This window comes from Musa acuminata, chromosome BXJ3-6 (genome assembly GCF_036884655.1).
Source record: "Musa acuminata AAA Group cultivar baxijiao chromosome BXJ3-6, Cavendish_Baxijiao_AAA, whole genome shotgun sequence".
NCBI lineage: Eukaryota > Viridiplantae > Streptophyta > Magnoliopsida > Zingiberales > Musaceae > Musa > Musa acuminata.
In genome coordinates, this window is record NC_088354.1 from 480,596 (window position 1) to 502,475 (window position 21,880).

The following is a 21,880-nucleotide window of genomic DNA, read 5'->3' on the forward strand; positions in this document are numbered from 1 at the left end:
CAGTTGACAGCATATGCATCATTACTATGTTTCATCAACATGGAACATTTTCATGTATTACAGCAACCTGAACATAGAATTCTCATCCATATACATGATGAATCTATATCATCAATAAATACATATACATTGAGGAAAAAAGTGGAATAAATTTCTATATTGCTTCAACATCGAGATCTTATTCATCAGTTTAGCAATCAATGTGTTAGTTGTGTGTTAGTATGGAATCAAGAACATTCACAAAATTTATGATCCTGTTCTCAGAGAGGTTTGCACATGCACCCTGGGGTCATTGGCAACCTGTAGATACTCCTACCTCTGCGCCGTGCGATCACTCTCTGGTTCTCTTGAATCATCTTCCTCACTCTTTCTTCGAAGTCAACCCATTGTATAGTCCTGTTCTCAGACAAGATCCGAGCAAACCGTTTCTTGTTTGGTCGTATTGTAGGGGCGTGACCTCTACCATGGTATATACGATAACCATTGACCAGCGATGAGAGCTGGCTTCCCGAATCAGTCATTGCAAACACATCAGCTGTTGCGCATGCTATGAAATCTAGTGCTGCTAACTGTGTTAACAATAAGGTTTTAGTATTTTACCAGAAAAATTATTATATACAGCTTAAAGAAGGCTGAATTAGAAAACAGAGAAATTGAAACAAAGATCCAACATTTGACAACTGTGAACAGAAAAAATAGATATGAACTTGACTCATCGTTGTTTCCATCTGTATGTTTACTTGATATACATATATCACTCATATGATATGATGGGTCCAAGCATCGTGCATATCATAGCAGAAATTGAGATATGGCTGATGAAATCTAAAGGTTCTCAACTTGTGTGACAACTTGAAATGGAAGTATTTGCACATTCTTTTTCAGGCGTTTGCATTTGCTATGATATTAGTTCCTTATTAGTGGAAGATGGAATTCATCATCCTAAAGAGATGTGTCTCAAGTTAATTTAATTTTTCAAAATTAGGTCTATAAGCTTTCTATTGTTGGTGTTAATAATATTGCAAGCTCTAATGGCCAAAGTTTAATCAGTTCATTAGCCACTTATTGTTGTTTGGCCACATTGTTGGGGCATGACGCCCTGCCATGGTATATAACTTACAAAGGTATATACTTTTACAAATCACCGAGAAATGAAAGCTGGCTCCCAGAATCTGTCACTGATAAACACATCAGCAGCTGGAGATGTTATGAAATGTAGCAGTGCTAACTGTTTAACAATCAGCTTTTAGTTTAACATGAAGTTAACCTTGATTAGAATCATATCCTCAAACAAAAAATACACATTTTACTAAATGCTACATTATAAAATGAAATTATAAAAAGGAATACAGCATTGAAGGTTGCTTGGACAGAGAAAAGAACATGAATGTAACTCTGTTGTCCTTGTTCAAAACATGTAAAGATGTTTGGAACTGCCAATGGTTGTCAACCATAAATATTATACCACCGGTACCCTATTAATCATCTAACCATCAAGCTTAATGCAGCACAAATTGACATAGTACAGTCAGACGAAAACGAGAGATCCTCAACTTCCAGTGACATATTTAAGTTAGTATCTGGATATCTCATTCAATCTTGCATCTTTGACAAAGGAAGTTGTTGAAATGATAGCCTTAAGCTTCAGGTTCACTTAAGCAAATTGACTTCGAAGTGTCTCCACAACATGGACCACTAGACACAGGACCATGCAATGGTACAAATATCTTCTTTTATTCCTAAGGGAAAAATAGTGTTTCGGGTTAAGGGACAGAAGTATTTTTCAGGAAGAAATACGAAGGAAAGAGAAAATTGTACTCTTTAATCCAAAGATGCCCTTTATTATTCAATGATAGACAAATCAGTGTTTTCTCTATTGATCAATCCACAGCCCAGTTTGAATCGTAGGATCATGGCACCTGCCCTCATCTTGGAAAGAGTCACCAAATTGAATCATATACATATTATCGTTGAATCATGTATTATTATCTGACGTTCCTATAGGGAGACTAAGAATTGATGATCACCTCGTAAAAACTTCAATTAGATCAATGAGTATACGTTATCTTAGAATACTGGTGGATTCCAGCCCTATCTCTCTTTATCTTCATAAACTCTGATTCTAGAAATAACAATTTCTTTGATCTGTTTGATTCACCACTAAAACCTAAGAGGCTAAAAAAGTTACATTTAACATATATAACATTTGGATCAAGTAGCTCACATCAGATTGTCAGGCATGAAGTCACATAAAATCACAGGATGAATCTCTAGAAATAGTCAATGTATGTATGAACCATGATCACCCAGGTCACTGTTGTACCAAGGTCTGCCCTCTAGGTCATATATAATCACATATTGCACAAATTTCTAGTCAGCTCACCGGAATAGGACTTTAGGATTGACAAGAAGATAAGCGAATATAGAAGTTCTTATTTCTAGTAAATGGTGCATGAGACAATGTTGCACAAGAACAAGTCGAAATTGTTGAATCAAATGGAGTTAAGCTGAGACAAAGATTTGATATTTGCAAAGAACGTCGAGTCGGGTATCCTAGGTTCATGAATCAACTGAGGAATTTATATTAAAAGCTCATCATAAAGTTCTATAATTTTGTCAAAATTCTACTAAACAAGTATACAAAAGTTCGATGCATTGGTAATTGTGATGACATCTTTTTAGATTTGCATGTTATCTCCTAGTGTAAAATTATGAATGACAAGTAAATGAAGTGAGGTTTGTTTAGAGGACTGCAAAAGTCGGCAAAAGCAACACTTGTTATCTAAAGTAGCACCAGTAAATTAGTAATAAATTATGCATTCAGCTGAACTTTACCTGAGAAGAATAATTCCTGAAAGGAGCAAGTTCCACAGGTGTGAGAATATCTTCTTTTGTAATTACATTTGGATAGAGCCTCGTAAACGGAAGCATTCTAGACTGACCTCCATAGATCTGAGAACCAGCAAGATAAATATAAGTCTCATGATTATAACCAAGTGCAGAAAGCATCAGTGCTGCTTCTTCTGGAGTCAGTGGGCATCTTCCCAAACTTCTCAACTCTTCTGGAGAAAGGGAACTGCAACAGAACAATGGCAGAAGAAAAATTAGGAGCAAATAACAAGGCAAAACTGATCACTTTTAGCCTATATGGAAAACCAAGTATACCACATACAACTCACTTATTGGTTTTAATGATCATGGTAAGTGTAGGAAAGTGGATCTCCCTATATGCTTGCAGTTCCTTCCTCTCTTTTTCTCCACCATCAAAATCACATAGAGAATATGCCACCATATCCATTTCAAACCTCATATGCAAAGCAAGATATCTGACAGGTCCTCTAGAAGTGTTATTTCTCTTTATTGGAGTGTCAAGCATATACTTCCCAAGCAAACGTCTATCCAGAATGTTCAAACTTGTATTATATTGTCGAATTCTTCTGACAAGTAAAGAACCAATCTCTTGAATTCTGGGCACGAACTTTAATGCGTGGAAATTGCATTTGCATCTTAAACTCTGTAAGGACAAGCAGCAGAATAAAATTGTGTACTCAAAGATTCCATTTAGTAGAATGCAATGCTTGTATTTTCTTTTTCACAGGAGATAAGCAAAGAAAAGGGTGCTGCAAGTATACTACAAGAGAAGTATAATAAGCCATGAACAAATTACATCCAACTATGACACATGAAAATATAGAAAGAACATGTAGAAACTCAAAAAGTTTAAGAATGTCTTTGTGCATTGGCACCAAGTTAAGGTGGCTTGTTTGTGGCTTGGGTATCGTGGGTCCAAGTATTGCACAAAACCCCTTACATGCAGGGATAAGCAACTGCCTCAAATTCTGTATTCATGTTCATTAAGCTGCTTTTCCTTCATCAAGCAATTCGACAAAGTCATAATTGTCATGTTTTATGGTCATTTAAATAAACAAATAGTGCTGCATTTTTGTATTGCAATATAAATATTAGCTTGGAAATCTCAAATTTAATTTGCACTAGTTTGTTACTAAAGATAAGGAGTGTCGTATCATGACATGTGAGGCAAAAAGGCTGGTGCATTTGCACTATATCAGTCCAATAGACTATCAAAGTATCTGACCACTAAGTCCATGAATGGAGGCATATCAATGTGCTCTAGTGATGATTAGCACACGTCAAAAATTTGTCTAGCCATATGTTAAATTTCTATTATAGGCTGGTATGCCATATGATTATAACATTTGTGCATAGCTGCTCATACATTCTGATCCAGTCAACCCTGGTTGATTGATATTGCTATAATTGACTAGAAAGGATTGAACCACCATCTATTCATGGAGGTAACAAAACATCAAAACCACCTGAAAATGTAACAGTTTATTATATCAACATTTCTAATGCAAAAGCACAAATACCAAAGACTAGAACATCCGGGCTCATGCGATCAGCACCCTCAAATTGAGATAGAATGAGAAGCTGTGCAAATTGGTTGAATGTGTAACTAGCTTTTCATTCACCATTTGAAGTAAATGAAATTGTTAATCTTTGGAATGTAATCAGCTCAACCTATATAAATCAGACTATCCAAATATTAAATAAAAGTACAGTTTTTGTTCATCTAATGCTCAATCAGCTAACTACAAAAGATTTTATCTAAGCATTGATCGCATGACCTGTATTAAGACCAGGATCAGATAAGGTACAGTACATTAAGATCAGTAGGAATGTTCAGATTGCATTTTTAGGATAGGAATCAATTGAGAAAATAATTTAATAATCAACATATTAAAAAGTATAAATATAACAAAAACTAGAAAAAACACAAAATAAAATCAGATAAAATGAAAAAAAATTATGTTAAAAGATTCATTTATCTTTTGTTTCCCATAAAATATCCATCTTTTATAAAAAACAAAATACTAATGTAAAATAAAAAAAATTTGTACAATTATATCAATAAAAATAACAGAAAATAATTCATCAAACAAATGTTATATTATTTAATTTAACAATTATAATCACATCAAGCAAAGATATAACTGTAGTACAAAATTGTTATATATCATATATGAGGTCCAAAAATTTTTTCGACAAGTAGCTTCGAGGATAATGAGAAAGCCCCACTCTATGCTGGCATCTAATATTATGACAAGTGTCTGGTAAGAGAAAACTTATTAGACAAATTGTGATATAATAAAACCATCATTCTCTATGCTGGCATCCCTATCTCTTTAAGAAAGAAGCTCTTTTTCTTTCCCTCCTCTTATACACTTCCATTATTTCCTTTCCTTCCTACTCTTCTCCTCTTCCTTCTTCTTCTTTCCATATTGTAAAATCAACTAAAATTAGTCAAAATTGGCCAATTATAATCAAGTTTGATTAATTTTAGTCATTTCCTATTGAATTAAACTGGCCTTGGATGATATGACTGTTCTAACGCACCAGAAATGACCAATACCACAAATTATGACTTAAGAAGCTATAGTCAGAAGAAAATTTATATAACAAAAAAAAACATATTATGGTCTTTTACAATAACTAACATGATATAATGAATTCAGTAAGATTTTGCTAAGGTCCTTGATCATGATAACAAGAAACAATCACATTTTGAGATGGAAATGAAGGAAATGAAGAATATGTTCTCATTTGGGCCTGCATAAGAAAGGTCTAAGGCAAATTTTAACTTTAAATTTGGATTTATTTTTAAGGGGAAAGTATGTAATGGACAGAAAAGGAATTGTGTCATTTGCAAAACAGAATGTTTCCTCTATTCGAAACAAAAAAAAATAAGTTTTCCTTTAGTTCTGATATTCAAGCCTCCACACGATTATTTTATTGATTCTAAGAGAACATGCACTATTGTTCCTTCAAAGACTTTTTGAGGTAATTCAGAAGGTTAAAACTAAAATAAAGTGATAATTAAAGCCCCTTGCAAGAACCAAAACACACATTCAGAAGGAAATGTAATATTGCATTATACACACATCAGAGACGCGCTTTCCAAAATCTTGCTTTCTTAGAGGTTAGTGAGCATAAAATGCAAAATCAAAGATTTATCATGCTAAACGAAGTATTCCCAGACACAAAATGGCTACTACAAATTTTCAAAATTCATAAATTACAGACCATGTGGAACAAAAAAATATATAAAATATTTTTCTGGGATATTTGAAGTTCTAAATACCTGAAGATCTAAAGGTAATGGATCAAAGGCAAGTCGATTTCCAAATCCAAGGAAATGAACAACACTGTTTCTTCTTAGAAGAGGAAGTATAACTTTTAGAAAATAATCCGGGGTAGATTCTTTCCTGATATCATTATCAGTAATCTGGAACATGGAAAAAAGGACCATAAATACTAAAATTAAATGCACACATATTGTATCAAGCAAGGAAGGAAACATACTAGGCTTCCAATTGCTTCAATATCAAGTGATTGAAGGTGGGAAGGCAATTCTTTTACTATATCCACATCATTCTTCAAATAATTTATGAAAAAATCCTCTTGATAAATATCACCGAACTGGCTGCAAAATATATTGTAAGTTCATTAAACACACAACATTTCATGAAAGTTTGATATTTATTGTCGGAAGCAACAAAATTAGAGATTCCTTGCAAACACAGCAATAAAATATTCCCCATAATTAGAAGCAGGATATCACAGAGATGGCCTTTATATTTATAGAGGAAATGCTGCCAAAACAGACCGTCCCCAGACCCCACATCAGCGAAAGTCACGTGAGCTGCATTTGCTCTTTTTTTTAATCAATAGAAACAGGATATCTAGCTACTACTCTTATATGGTTTGCTGCCTAGAACTTATATTCTTGATTCTAACATGCTCTAGATTTGTGCAAGACTGTAAGTAGAAGAATGCACCTCTAGGGCCAAAAATCTGGAAGCAATTATGAATATTTAGTGGAAGTGAAATATAATGGCATGATCACCAGGACTCTCATTATAATGAATCTGGAGAAGAGCATATCAACCTGAATTAATACTGTTCATTTAATTTTGAAACTTGAAATCAATTATTCTGCTGATATAGTGACTGGAGTTCTTTAGAAAAGATTATTGACACAAAACACAAGAAAGAAAAGATTGTGGATGTATTTTGGCTTGTTCTTTCTTTTCTAGACTCAAATTCCTCTTAGTATTACTACCTCAGTAGAAAGAATCAAAGAATTACTTAACATTTGACAAGCGCATCAATATCAAGAACAAAAAGTGCAAAAACAAAGTTTACTATTTCTCAAGACATAAATAAGTTGTAAAAAAAAGACCTTGTATCTTTCCAAACGCTGCTGTAAAGAAATTTTGGAATAACTAGACTGGCATTAAGTAGAGCAGCAACAGCAACAGCATTACAAACCTGTGAATAAAAGTTAAACATAAGATGACAAGAACACACTCAAAGCAGCACAATGATAGTATTATTGAAGGTCAAGATAGTGTAAAATATGTAGATAGTAGATACATCATAATAGTTTACAGTTTTGGTGATTGTATTTAACGAAAACATCCATGAGTTCTTAGAGTTAGTGCATATTAAATTAAATAAAGACTACGATTAATTTAGCAAGCACTTAATATCTTGCTTCCAGGTCATTGAAGACCATGTGATGATGGTTTTCAAAATTCACCACTTTGGAAATGATCACTGAGGACAAACGAAGTGAAAATTTTATGGACAGTTTCATATTTAAGGCTTCTGGTAGAACATCCCCAGTTTCAAACCTCAAAAACTTTTCTCCATAGTTCATTGAAGTATAAGTTAGCTGAAGTATACATTCCTCTAATTCTTGCTTATTCCTCCAAAAACATCACAAAAAGTGTTATATAAGAAGCATATATGAAGAAAAACAAAAAACTAATACAAGAAATTTTATTAGTCTTTTCCACAAAGATATGATGTAGAATATGAAGAACAACTTGGAATTGAGAACACAATTGAGGATTTGATAAATTATTATGACCATTTCTTGATGTTATGTACATCCCAATAAAGCAGATGCCAAGTTTCTAGTCAAGTCAACTTTTGGAATTCAACACAACTAATTGGCAGGTAGAAAACTTGTCAGGTCATACCGAACGGTATATATATATGTATATATATATATAATCTAAAAAGGAGGCATGCGCTATCTCGGCGACGTCGCCTCAAACGAAAAGGTCTACTTCATCTCCTCATCTGCGGCGTTCAGCGAAGAAGAAGCTGCAGAATCGCAGATGAAACGACTAAGGAGACCACCTCTTTCGCTGCTCTAACTGCTGCCTAGCCGTTACCTCCTGGATCGGGATCGTCGAGGGAGGGCAGCATCGGATCGGGATGCGTCGAGGTTCTCCTGATTCTCCCTCTTCTTCGAATGCTCTCTCTTTCTTCTTCCTTCTCCCTCGACGCTTCTTCCCTCGTTGCAGCCAAGCTGATATCGCCCGGTAATGGGTGGTCATGGTCAAAATCGACCGTTATCGACCTGTTTCGGATGGTAACAATCGAAATTTTGACCGTCACCACCCGATATGGGGCTATATCAAGTGTTCCACCCGATAGGAGGCAGTCCGCATACCGTTCTGTTGGCGGACCGATACGTACCACCCGGTATGGGCGGTATCATTCAAAATTTAGAACTTTGGTAAAAACTATGCTCATTATGTAGATTCAATATTTAATTTAGTCTTTAAGACAGTAAAGATGAAGTACATGATTGTCAGCAACAAATGTTCTAAATTGATGTACAATGTGCTAGTTCTCTGTTTCAGCTCAAGAGTGCAAAGTAATTTAAAACCATTAGCACTATTAATACTAAAAAATTTCCTTCACTATGATGCCTAGTCGTTAATACCACCAAGTAGGCATTATTAATGCCAAATAGAAGTCAAACAGAAGAATGATCTTCTTAACTTTACTCATCAATTGCAAGTGTTTAGTTCAGAGCCTTACAGCAACTCGTTGCTGGTTCAGACCACCATTTGCACTCACCAATATAAACCCAGATCGTTTCCTGGTATGCCCTGCAACAATTATAAAGCACATGAGACATAAAGAACTAACAAAAATGCATGCTGATAATCTCTAGCCATTTTCTCTTGCCACTATTTATATTAACCTTTGGAGTATTGGTTGGTTAAGATCATGCACATAGGATATATACAAGATTTATTATCATTCTAAAAGATTTTTGTCTGAAATATTCCTTGAGAATATAGTCAACCTCCGTTCATCTGAACCATATTAAAGCTTATACTGCATGCCTATTATTTCATTCAGTATGTTTGCTCAATAATCACTTCAACAGAGTTTATATGAATAATGCACTTTAGATATACACCCTCTTGGAATTTCCAGCTTGAAACCCTCCCAACAATTTAAGCCAACTATTTTGCGTAGAAGAAGAATGCAAAATGGATTGCCCATTAGTATGCCATCATAACTGGTTACTGTATGATGTAACTGCTCTGCCTAAATGTAACATGTCATCCACCAGACAGACATTATGCCATCATAACTGGTTACTATATGATGGAACAGCTCTGCCTAAATGTAACATGTCATCCACCAGACAGACATCTGCTTTATGTACATAAACATGTTGAAGACTCCTTGTATGCCCTCTCTCTCTCTCACACACACACACACAAAGACTTACAGCACATCAGAACACAAACGAAACAAAGATATTTCAAATCCAAGATCGATACCATGCTTAGATGGCTGATTAAAGATCTCTTCCAATTACCATGACAAATGAAATATTACCTTGGGGAACCTGATTTAGTTTATCAGCACAAGGTCTCCATGTGGATGTTTGACTATATGGTTCCTTCAATATTTCAAATGAACCAAGTAGTGCCTCATTCTATCCACAGAAAGCTCACATCAGATGAAATTTACTACTTGGAGATGAGGTGAGTAGAAAAAATAACAAAAAAAGACAGAAATGTGTTCAGTACTAGCAAATTCAAAGGTGAACCAAACCTTTGTAACAGCAGCAGAACCCAAAGCCACAAGTCGTCCGTGCATAATCTTTTCAGTCCTTTCGCTACTAATATGACTCTGAACATCCTTCAATAATATGCATAACATAAAGCATTAGTAATCCCACAAACATCAGTTTTCATTTTAGTCAAACATATGTAGTTTTCAAATGTGTACTACTTGTATGAATTCTGAGCAAATGCTCTAGTATAGAGTTTCTTATTAACTACTTTCTAAGAGCAAAAGAACTGGATGAGACCAAAAAATTTAAGAAAGATAAATTTATTAATGAGAAAGAGAAAAATAAAATGGAATATATTGAAGATGGTTAGGAAATGAATATTTGAAAAGAGAATAGAGAGGGGGATGGAGAGGAGGCAGTGATATAAATGAGTTGTGAAAAATAAAACAAACAATAAAAATATAAACTGTTGATCTCCATTTTCAGCTAGTAATAATGCCTAGCTTTCCAAAGCCAAAAAATTAAATCTTTATAGTGCTTAGGCTTTCTCTTTTTCCCAGATAATTTATAACTTCTTTCCTTCCAAATGCATCATCACAAAGCTAAAATGGTGTTGTCCTAACATTTCTTCTGTTTTGCATATTGAACTTGTTTCCTCTTGTTACATATTAGAGAGAACTTGTAGAATATTTTTTAAGTCTTGCCCCCCACTTTAATGGCTTAAAATGTCTCTTAAAAATGAAACAATTAATTAATAAGTACTCCACAGATTCTAAGTATGACTTTAAAAGGTACACATCCTCGTCCTTGATAAAAGTGCAATTCTTAGGTTCCCTTTGTTTATAAGATACACACTGCAACTAGTTAAGGTTCTTACCATTAGCAGCTTTTAAACCTCCATCGTTAAGAAACCTACAAAAAAAATCCATGCAAACGTTCTGTCCTATTCCCACTACCACCTTGCATCGATGCTTTATTCTCTGCAATCTTAGGACATTCAGATTAACTCTGTTAACAATTCCAACTTACCCAAGCAAGCATTTTCCTTCCCATGGATAACGAGAGTTCTTATTACTCAAAGTAGAGTTCAGTTTAGCTCATCATCTCCAAATTCCAACCCAGTAATCATTTCCAAGCCTGAAATAGTAGATCATGAAGGGAACACTAAAATGGGCCAAGAATGAACAAAGCATTCTTTTTAAGTAATATACTTCTGACCATCCAATGTAAAGGCTTGAGATCTAATAGCAAAAACACCAATTCATTTCAAGATTAAGTAACACAAGAAGATTTTGACTCAGATGCACCTTCCCTCCCCTTACATCAACTCCCCAACTCAGATATAAAATTCTCTTCTAATGAGCTCTCCTTTCTCCACAAGATCTTCCAATAGCATCATCCAGGATGGAGAGAAAATGAGGATTTCTCAGTTCAGTCATTAGAGAAGGGAATTCTGAGACTGCAATGGCTAGATTATTTAAAGAAACTTTAATTAGATACTCAAAGAAACAGAGAGACTCTTGAGCCCCAGGGTCTACTTGTGCAATTTATTCACGAGACAAAGTGAAAAAGCAAATAAAAACTTTAATAACTAGTTCTCTGAAATGCTAGTAATTCTTTTTAGTTAACTGTTGTGTCTCTCTATAAGCTTTCATGAGGAATAGATAGAAGATATGTAATATGTATAGTCGCTATTTCAGTTCTAATCTAGAATAAAATACTTTCAATTATGTACCAAAAGACAAATAAATAAACAAACATCCAATTACAAGAAAAAAGAATCACAAACATGCCAAAAATGGATAACATGATTGCAGATACATTTCTTCTAATTCTAACCTAGTACACAAATTTCTCAAATATCTACCATCAGCAGTTGAGCAACTAATTTTAGTGTAGAAAGTAAATATTCAAATCCAGTCTATTTTCGCTGTTTTCCACTTATGAAATGTCGAGCTCAGAAAGCTTATGTCAAGCTAATCAAGGCAAAATCTATTCTATAATCTAAAGGCCTGCTTACAGGTTTCTATGACTATATTAGCAACCGTAACAACAAAGGTTGCTTATAGGTGTCTGCTTTTGCACCCAGAAACCTTTATTACAATTGTTTTCCTCTGCTTGTAATGCTCCTTCATGGTTTAGTTGCACCTTAGTCTTGTTTCATTCTACATCTACTACTCATTCTGTAGAAAAGGGACACCGAGTTCGATTTCCAATCTATAAAAGAGAAATTTCTACCTACTGCACAAGGACACATACAAAATGGACTCATTTTAATCTCAATACGTAGCATAGGAATTTCCAAAACAAAGTTAAGAACACATATACTCTAACTGGTTCGATGTCATGTTCACCGCAAACCAGACCAGAAAGCATAATGACCAAGAGACCATCCTCGTGTCGAGCAACATGCGCAGCTTGTATTCCAAGAAGCTCTATAGAATTCACTATTTTCTTTAGGTTCTTTTTTCAGTGCAAGCAAACGAGTCGACGCACTATTTTAGGGAAAAATAATGAATTACTGTATCAGGTAAGACGTCAAAGAATTAAACAACCACAAGAACAAAGTGCGGAACATGCCAAGATCCATATATGTTATGTGCATGACTCTGTTTGGAGAAATCATGAAGTGGAAGAAATCGAATCAGAACTGTAGAGAAAAAGGCATATTAAAGCTTCCATCTTCAGTGAGACATAACAACGTTAAGATCAAATGGCTAATGGTGATTAAAATGAAAACGACAATCTGCACCAAAAGGTCACCTTTTTAGAGATTGAAGATGGCCCAGGTACAAGGCTAGCACATACCTGCAGTCCACTCGACTTCCTAGGGGCGGAGCCACGGCGGAAGTTGAAGTGATGAATGACCACGAGCATCAAAGAATCAAGCACGAAGAATGACCCCATCAACCCGATCACAAACAGAGCCATCCTCAGGTGATTGCAGAACAGAGCCTGCCGCTTGCCGCACGCGGCGACCTTGGCGGCTCCGAGGCCGAGGAGTTCGCCCTTCACCCCGTAGTACCTACCGGGGAAGGCCTTCTTCATCGGGGCCGGCTTGGGGATCACGTAACCCTCCTTCCCCATCTGCGACAACCGGGGACGGGTCCGACCCAACTCGCCCATTGACTCCTTTTATGCCTTCGCCCATCGCGGAAACCGACCTACCCACTGCGACGGAGACCAGTGTGATGTATTTCGTCAGTTGGTGCAAATGAAGTCTTGGAAGAAAGGGTAGAGGAAATGTAGCGATGCTATTTTGTTTTGGATTCTTACCAGTACTTGTGGTTGGGTTTAATAGGTCAAAAGAGAGGGAGGGAGGGAGGGAAGTGACGGGTGACAATGATGGTTGAGTAGAAAAGAGAAAGAGTGCAGCGACGGGGAGAGAGAGAGAGAGAGAGAGAGAGAGAGAGAAGGCGTGCGGTAGAAGCGAGGGGAGGGTAAGGAATTGGCGCTCCAACCGCGGCGGTTGCTGGTCACCGAACCTGATGTGAGCTCGTCACCTTTCACTGGGGAGTTGGAGGTGAAGGTGTTTTAAATATGTTCTTAATTTATATTTTTTTTTAATATTTTGTTCGCATGTTGATCTTCATTTATAATTTTTTAATATTTTTTAAATAATAATAATTTATTTAATGTAGGTATTACCGATAATGGAGATAATTCAACTTGATATAACTTTTAAAAATTATTATGTTTGAAAATCGAATTTTAAGATGAAAAATCTCTCCTGAGCTCACTTATTCGAGGAGATTTCGAGATGAATTATAATGTGATAACTTCTTCTCATCGATGCAACTAAGAATCATAGTTTAGGAGATGAATTATGAGATTAAAGCTCATTCGAGATGAATTATATAAATTTTGTTATTTTTTGATATCATAATAATTCTGAATTAATATTATTTTATATAAATACTTATATATATATATATATATATAATATGATATTAATCTATATATTGGATATTGGAACGAGGTGGGAGGCGACGTTGGTTCACACCCCTCTATGGTGGTGCGTAGGTTACCGTCACCATCCATTGACCGGTGGGTTTGGGGCATCTCCAATGTGTGCACGAAGAAAGCCTTTAGCCACCATAATAATAATGATAATGATAATACTAATATATACACAGATATCCACTTACCTAAGCAGAGGGCTGTGCTTATCCAAGTCTTGCACTATCATTTTTATTAATCGTGCAGATGCTGATAAAAAAAATTAGAATTTATATAATTTGAATTTTTCTTTGTGTGTTCGTCAAGGTAGAATAAAATACAAAAACAAAGAACAACCTAGCTTAAATTATGGCTTAGATATAATGATCCAACACCTACAAAAGTTGAACTTATTTTGATACCATATGATATTATAAATATATAATCTGAATCCAATCTAATATGCTAAACCTCCACTGACTTATGCGGTGAGGACTGTAACACTACTGTAAATAAGGCTTTTTTGTGAATACAATACAAACATTTTATCTACGTATGCTACTATTTTTTCATATCGGACATAACTCTCAAGACTCATATGTTGAATTAGTATTTCAAGAAATTTTGAATTAAGAGATCCCAAATACGATTTTTTTTTTTGAAAAAAGAGGTCAAAATGCATTCTAGTCGTTAATTTTATTATGTGCAGTTTGCAATAATTTAAAATTATAAATTTCCATTAGTAAACTCTGAAATATTTCTTATTTTTGAGCCTCCCTAATTGATATTTAATCAATAGAAAATATTAGTTGATCTTAGTTTCAATATTTCGTGATCAATTAGCTGATCAATTTTCATCTATTGTAATAAGTATAGTTCATTTTTGTATGTTGAAAAAAAAGATCGATAATAAAAGTCAACAGTTTCAAAAGAAAAAGAATTATGAGAAATAGACAAACGTCGAAAAGACTAAACTATTATAAATTAGTTTGTAATCTTTTTTTTACTTATAACTTTTATTTTTGATTGTTTATTTATTATCATTCACTCTAGACTCAATATTTGGTTAATTATATTTTCGATACAGATTTTTTGATCAAACTTTAAAGTTAGATTAAATTTATTATAATACTAATTCACTCTCTCCTTTTTCGTGTTATTAAGATCATGATACACACTATTTCCGACATAAACTTAGGATATAAATTTACTTATGGAGGACTTGAAGGGTTTAAGGTGTCTCTATAATAATAATCTACTTGTATAAGGAAAATGTTAAGATCGTCAAGTATTTTTAATCATTATTCTCCATTATCTTTAACGATGTAATTTTTAATATTAAATAATTAGTCTCAATTTAAAGCCCATTGGTCAATTTTTAGGATCAGTTTTATTGGAATGATATTAGAAGTAAAGCATTTTAATTAATCTTATACCTTGAAACAACAAAAATCATACATACATACATATGATTCTCAAATGAAAAAAAATAAAATTTGCATGTCTTCTTTGATGAATATAAAGCAAAACAACGTGATCTACACGCAATTATGGATTCAAACAAAGAAGTCATCATAAGTCAACGCTATCGTCGCCATAGCCAGACGTGCGCAAGGGAGAGAGATGAAATGAGGTGTGGATTAGAAGAAGGAATGGTAGTTGTGGGTGGTTTGCCGTCGTTGGTACGGTGTCGTCGTAAACAAGAGGTGAGAGAGATGGAGAGACTTGATCGAAGAAGAAAGTAACCATCAGAAACAAATGAGTGAAACAAGAAAAAAACAAAAATATTATGATGAAGTTTCTCTATTTATTAATTAAAATGCTAGCTTAGTTCATACGTACTGAATCTACCAGTTAAAGATCGAGGGTCTAATATGATTAGTGCTAGCATTAGTTATGCATCCTTTCGATCGATCTATCTATCTGGTTCGGTTTTCAATAGTTGATATACATCTTCTTGAGAAGCGGATTACCGAAGTGATTTATCATTTTTTTAAAGTCATTCCATTAAGATAGATAGGTTTTTCACAGTGGTGACGCCACTTGCAAGCTAAGTGTTGTGGATATGTTCGATATCATTACCGAGCACCGGTATGAGATTGGATATCTTCAAAGAATCCTCAAAATGAAACATAAGGACGCAATAATAAAAAGAAAATTTCAATGAATTATGATTCAATTTCCTTGACTTAATAAAAAAAAAAATCAAAAGCAAGTTTTTTTTTTATTTTAACATATAAAATAATATTGGTCTCATGGTGGACCGAATCTACTTGTTGAAGGTCTAAGTCTAATGATGATTTACTAAGACTTATTTATCAAAAGATGAGGATTTAAAACTTCATCCGAAGATGACAAATAAAAAGACTTCAATAAAAAATAATTTCATATCGGCAACTCCGATTGCAAATAATCGGGTTCAATATTTTTTTTTCTATAATAAATTCAATGTTATATAAAACACTTGTGTCAAACATCTGTTTTTAATAAGTATTCCGAAGTCTCTGAAGGATAGATTATCGTAACGATCTTAGTTGTTGATAGAAAAGTCTCATAATTTAACCTCTATCTTTATCACTTACTTTGCATAAAAATAAAATTTATAATCTACATTATAAAATCGAAAACCAAATTAAAGGATTCGAGGAGAGCTAATTTTAATTACATATACAACCCAAGGTTCTCATGGCATATGAACAACTCCCCATAGGAGCACAAGACACCATCGTGATGAATTAGAAAAGCGAGCTCCAATAGTACTTACAAGAAACCAAATATCATGTATCATCAATTAAAGGTGTATGGATCGGGCTATGTCAAGACCCTCTTGGGCCACACCATGCTTGGCACAAGGCCCAGAGATGTAATTAGTTGTTTCTAAATAGAAGATCTTGATAGATTAGCATTCCACGATATACAAATCGGTTTCAACTAATTATCTTCAAATTAAATTTAATGTGACCTCTTTCTCTCCTCGTACCCCTCATGCAAAGAATATTTAAAATTGATTCAATGATTTCAAGATTCATACCTTTCTTAGAGAATAAAATCGGACAATTATTGAGAGTTTGAAGTCTCATTCACGAAAGACAAAAAAAAGAAGAAGTAAAATTAGGGTATATGATTGTCATTATTATTATTGTTCTTAATTGGAAAGACATGTCTATTTGCCATACATCTAAAAGAAACGCAAGATAGAGCTGACGTGACTTGCATTATATGATTGCACATGCCTACATAAATAAACACTAATTTAAAATTAAATATAATAACATGCAAGTCGATCACATGTATACACCATCAAATAAAGCCATATGATAGTGCCATGATGTTTCATTGCATATGCTTCCGCATAAGGTTTAATTCTTTTTTCTCTAAATCTCTTAGTAAAGTATCAAAATGACTTTTTTGTGTAGTATATGGGAACATATAACTTTTGGTTAAATACCAAATACTAGTCATGGAAGAAATTGGCAAATAATTATAACATTGTTGTAAGTATTTTCATGAATAAATCTTTCATTAAATCACCACACACACATTTGATCAGAAATCCCAAACCATTGACTTCTCATATATCTTTAACCACATTTATTGAGAAACCATTAATTACAGCTTCGAGTTTGGACTCCCAACATAATAAGATCACACTGTGGCATCATCAGTTGGCCCTCCGGCAGTTCAACCTTATCTCCCCGGCCGACCCTATCAATGGGCTGATGCTGCCCATCTTCACCATGGCCGCCGCGAAGTCCCTGTTGAAGGCCTCGCCATTCGTGCTGTACAACCTCACCAGCCCATCCGCCGGGCCGCCGTTGAAGAGCTCCTGGTCGGAGTGAAGCAGCCCCCGCCGCGCCATCAAGTCCCGGTAGTAGCTCACGTCGAACCGGGTGGGACTCGTGGCGTCCAGCCCAACCAGAGTGTCGTCGCCGCCCGCGGCCGGGCATGTCCTCTTCCTGAGCGTGGCGAAGCCCGGGTCGACGTTGGAGTCGTTGTACACGTGGGGGCGGAAGTTGGCGCACCGGGCTGCGCCTACGGTGTGCGCGCCGCAGAGCGCGGTGAGGTCGCGTAGGCTGAGACCCTTGGCGGCGAACCTGGCGACGAGGTTGGTGAGGCCATCAGAGACCGGGGGGAGGCTGGCGTTGGCGGCAGCGATGCTGGCGGTCCTCGCGTCCCGGCGGCCCAGCGGCACCGTCCATGACGGCCCTCCAAGCTGCACGCGTAGCAAGTGAGTTCTACGTAGGAGATGGCGGAGGTACGGAGGTGCAGGGTGATTACCAGAGTGACGGCGTCGCGGGAGGCGAGGGCGAGGATGTCGGCGCAGGAGACGGTGGAGCTGCAGGCGGCCTCCACGCGGGACTTGATGTCGTCGATGACTTCGTACCCGCGGAGGGAGTTGGCGTTGGTCACCGCGTTCTTCTCGCCGATCATGGTCGGTGTGTCGTCGAGGAGGACGGACGCATCACAGCCCTGAGGAAGAAGGAAGTCTGGTCAAATTTATCTTTGGTTATAAATTAATATATACGACATTATTAATTTGATGATAGAGTGTATAAGATTCACTTATAAACTTACTTATAAAAGAGTCTAATAAGTAAGTCCATATGTGATCTGTCATATATACGCTTATAATGAAATTTTCTTTTAATTTTTTTTTAAATATTAATCCGATGATAATATATCTAATCTTAAAATTTTATTTTATTTTATTTTTTACATCTAAAAGATATTAGTTTTGTAACTATCTAAATCTCAGCTTATAAATTTTTGTATATTATAATATTAATATAATGGTAATATACCCGATTTTTCTTTGGGTTGAGGGTTTAAATTTTATACCTATAAATTTTTTGTACCTAAAACATTAGTCCGAGACGACGATATCTTGATTTATTTTAGGTTGAGAATTCTGAATCTTATCACATCTTTTGTATCTAAAACCAAAGTTGATAATTCATACTGAAATACATTTATAATTTAAGGTAGATAAATTGGTCAAGTTTCCAAAAATATACTTCAAAAATTCAAATCTCATCTTCACCATTTACCATTTATAACAAATAAATAAATAAATAAATAAATATTTCGAAAAAGAAAAGGCACTTAGAAAGCTTTATTGGGGGGTAAATTACAACAACTCGTATGGCTATACAAGATACAAAATGAATGGAACCGTATAAATTGACGTTGATGATTAGATAGCTGCATCAGTTAAATTTCATATAATTGAGAAATACAGTTGAGACATACTAATCAATGATCCAATGAAATCTCCATCGTGACATGACATGATATGTGAATCGTATCCACCAATAAACTTTTGTCTTTGTCGATCCAATCTTATGTACTATAAACATGACTCGAGGTCTAGATTCATTGTCTCCAAAATTTTTTGTTTTTGATGTTTTTCCTCTGTATATATGACATGACATGATATGTGAACCGTATCCACCAATAAACTTTTTATTTTCGTCGATCCTTGAACCTTACGTACTATAAACATGACTCGAGGTCGAGATTCACTGTCTCCAAATTTTTTTGTTTTTGATGTTTTTCCTCCGTATATACTTTTTATCTGCTAATTTTTCCTTTGTGTCAGTCGTTTAACTTTGTTAATCAATAACCTAATCCAAAATTATGTGTTTTAGAAAATATGAAATTCTGCTGGAAGAATAAATTTAGAATATCGTAGAATTTTGAAGCCACGAGTATGCATATATGATATGTAAACATGAAACACCTAATAGTAAATTTCATGTACTGTCTAAAATATCGATCGAGATACCAAATACCTATACACTATATGGTAGGAGATGAGACCGGTATTGTTCTAAGCTACATGTCTTGTATCAAATGGTACAAGTCCAATATTGGATATATCATTCAATTTACTGTCAAACTAATAATAAGATACTAATGGGTATCGTACCAAACAGTATTGCAAACTTTGCACCTAATTAATTACAATTTGAGTAAAAGGAACTTTTAGGGTATTAGTTTCACTCTCAGAGCATATCAGAAATGTAATTAATTAGATACAAAGTTTGAGAGTGAGAGAGAGATAAATAGCACAATATATCAGAAAATGTTACAATTTGAGGGGGGAAAGAGAGAGAGATAACTAGCACAATATATAAAAAAAATGTTACAATTTGAGAGAGAGAGAGAGAGAGAGAGAGAGAGAGAGAGAGAGATAACAATATATCAGAAATGTTACATTCTTTAAAAGGACGAGTAATCAATGACCTAATTAATGCAATGTGCTAGCTTCGATTAAACAATTTTTTTTTACCGACATTGTTTTCGTATTACAAAGGATTTATGTTTTTTTTTTTACTTTTATAGTTAAAAAAAACTTACAAATGCTTATGAAATATATAATGTTCATATTTGGATCTCTCGGTTCTAATTCAAAAAGACAAGAAGGAAAGGAAATATAATATTATTATTTGACAATAAGGACTTAGATACAAATTTTGCTATATGATACAAAAATATCTACAAAACTCTTAGCTTTTGTTAAGTAACCCTGATAAATTTATCGAATAAGATTTTAAACATTATAGTTTTGATAATTGTATATAGTTCTACTTCATGGATTATGAGATAGTTATAAAGAGAAAGAATAAGAAAAGATAACATACGTTCACGAAGCAATCATGGAAGAAGAGACGAACAAGGGAGGCACCCATTCGAGGCTCCTGCCTCACGACTTGAGTCATGACTGATGCCACGATTGCTTGCAAATTTGGGCATGTCGTCACGTAGAACGTAGGCGACAACTGCGCTTGTGCTGTGCACACCATTAGAGAAAGCATGACGATAATACCGAAGAGGCCATTAGAGAAGGAAGCCATAACACAATGAGATGAATGATAACACTACCTCCTTGTGTACACCATAACATATACACATATATATATATATATATAGATAGATAGAAGGTTAATACACAACAACGGTGTCTCCATCAATCTTGTGTTTTTTTGTTGGATCCAAGTATAGGACTAGTAGAGAGTAATGATTTAGCTCAACCAAATCAAATGATCTGTCCTATTATAATTGCTAATATGATTTGGCTCAACCAAATCAAATGATCTGACTATTATAATTGCTGAGATCGAAATGATGTGATGGCTCACCAAAAGAAGTTCTATCCGGTAGATTGATTTATTCATTGAGAAAGGAGGGGCAAACATACCACCGAAAAAAACCGATCTATATAGTAAAACACGAGGAGTGATTCGGCGTTTACTTACAAAGATCGATATTGAGATTCGGATAATGACTTTGGTTCCTCCTTGGGGGATATATAATTTTTGGGAGTGTTTTCCCGAAAGTGGAATTGCTCGCATTTAAGGACTTTCACATTGGCCAGCGAATTTTACGTTGCCTTTAAGCTGTCTCAGTGCTGAGGAAGAAGCGATGGGAGAAAGATGAGTGAAGTTTTAGCTTGGAAGAGGAATTGGGCCAGTGAAGATAACGCTGTCACTTTCAAGGTCAGTAGGTGTGAGGAAGCTGCCGACACAGCTTGCTGCTTCTGAGAACTTGATTCCAACCACACCAAAAATGATTTCCATCAGGAAAGGAATCAACTGCATGTGTGACAAAGATCAACTTGTATTTTTCTTGATTTTTCCGCATAGCAACTCTTATTGTTATTATTATTATTATTTATTGTTTGAAGAGATTTCAATCATTCCAAAATGATGAAATTGTCAAAATTCAGCTCAGTTGGACTGAGCACAAGTGATACATCCTTATCATTAAGCTCCTCTTTCTCTCTCTCTCTCTCTCTCTCTAACAAAGAAGGTTCATTGATCTCTCGATTCGCTATCTTTCACTCAGCTTTATAGTACTGTTATTTGTCATCTCTGTATATAACCAAAAATATGGGTCATGCATGGAAAATTGTTGTCAAGTCTCCATCCATCAATTATGGCCCATCATGTTTCATTGAAATATACTTTATGATTCATACTTAAAACATTGGCATGATAGTGACTTACCAACAAAAAACAT

At 35.0% G+C, this 21,880-nt stretch overlaps 2 protein-coding genes across 3 annotated transcripts; both read right to left on the reverse strand.

Annotated features, from left to right (window-relative positions):
* Nucleotides 1-3: 3 nt before the first annotated feature.
* On the reverse strand, nt 4-13,162 carry LOC103971031 (O-fucosyltransferase 8). The gene is made up of 10 exons (XM_009384962.3): nt 12,728-13,162; nt 9,958-10,044; nt 9,739-9,838; nt 8,923-8,993; nt 7,265-7,353; nt 6,385-6,505; nt 6,164-6,307; nt 3,180-3,514; nt 2,836-3,076; nt 4-569 (listed from the first exon to the last, which is right to left on the reverse strand). Exons 1-10 carry the CDS (start codon nt 13,043-13,045, stop codon nt 261-263), a joined length of 1,815 nt encoding a protein of 604 aa, XP_009383237.2. The 5' UTR covers nt 13,046-13,162; the 3' UTR covers nt 4-260.
* A 4,185-nt stretch (nt 13,163-17,347) lies between these two features.
* On the reverse strand, nt 17,348-20,747 carry LOC103971032 (peroxidase P7). 2 transcript variants are annotated; one of them, XM_065154035.1, is made up of 3 exons: nt 20,536-20,747; nt 18,137-18,328; nt 17,348-18,071 (listed from the first exon to the last, which is right to left on the reverse strand). In XM_065154035.1, exons 1-3 carry the CDS (start codon nt 20,713-20,715, stop codon nt 17,520-17,522), a joined length of 924 nt encoding a protein of 307 aa, XP_065010107.1. In that variant the 5' UTR covers nt 20,716-20,747; the 3' UTR covers nt 17,348-17,519. The 2 variants fall into 2 exon arrangements, with proteins under 2 accessions (XP_065010107.1, XP_018675712.2); XM_018820167.2 differs by having other exon boundaries at nt 20,503-20,747.
* Nucleotides 20,748-21,880: the final 1,133 nt, after the last annotated feature.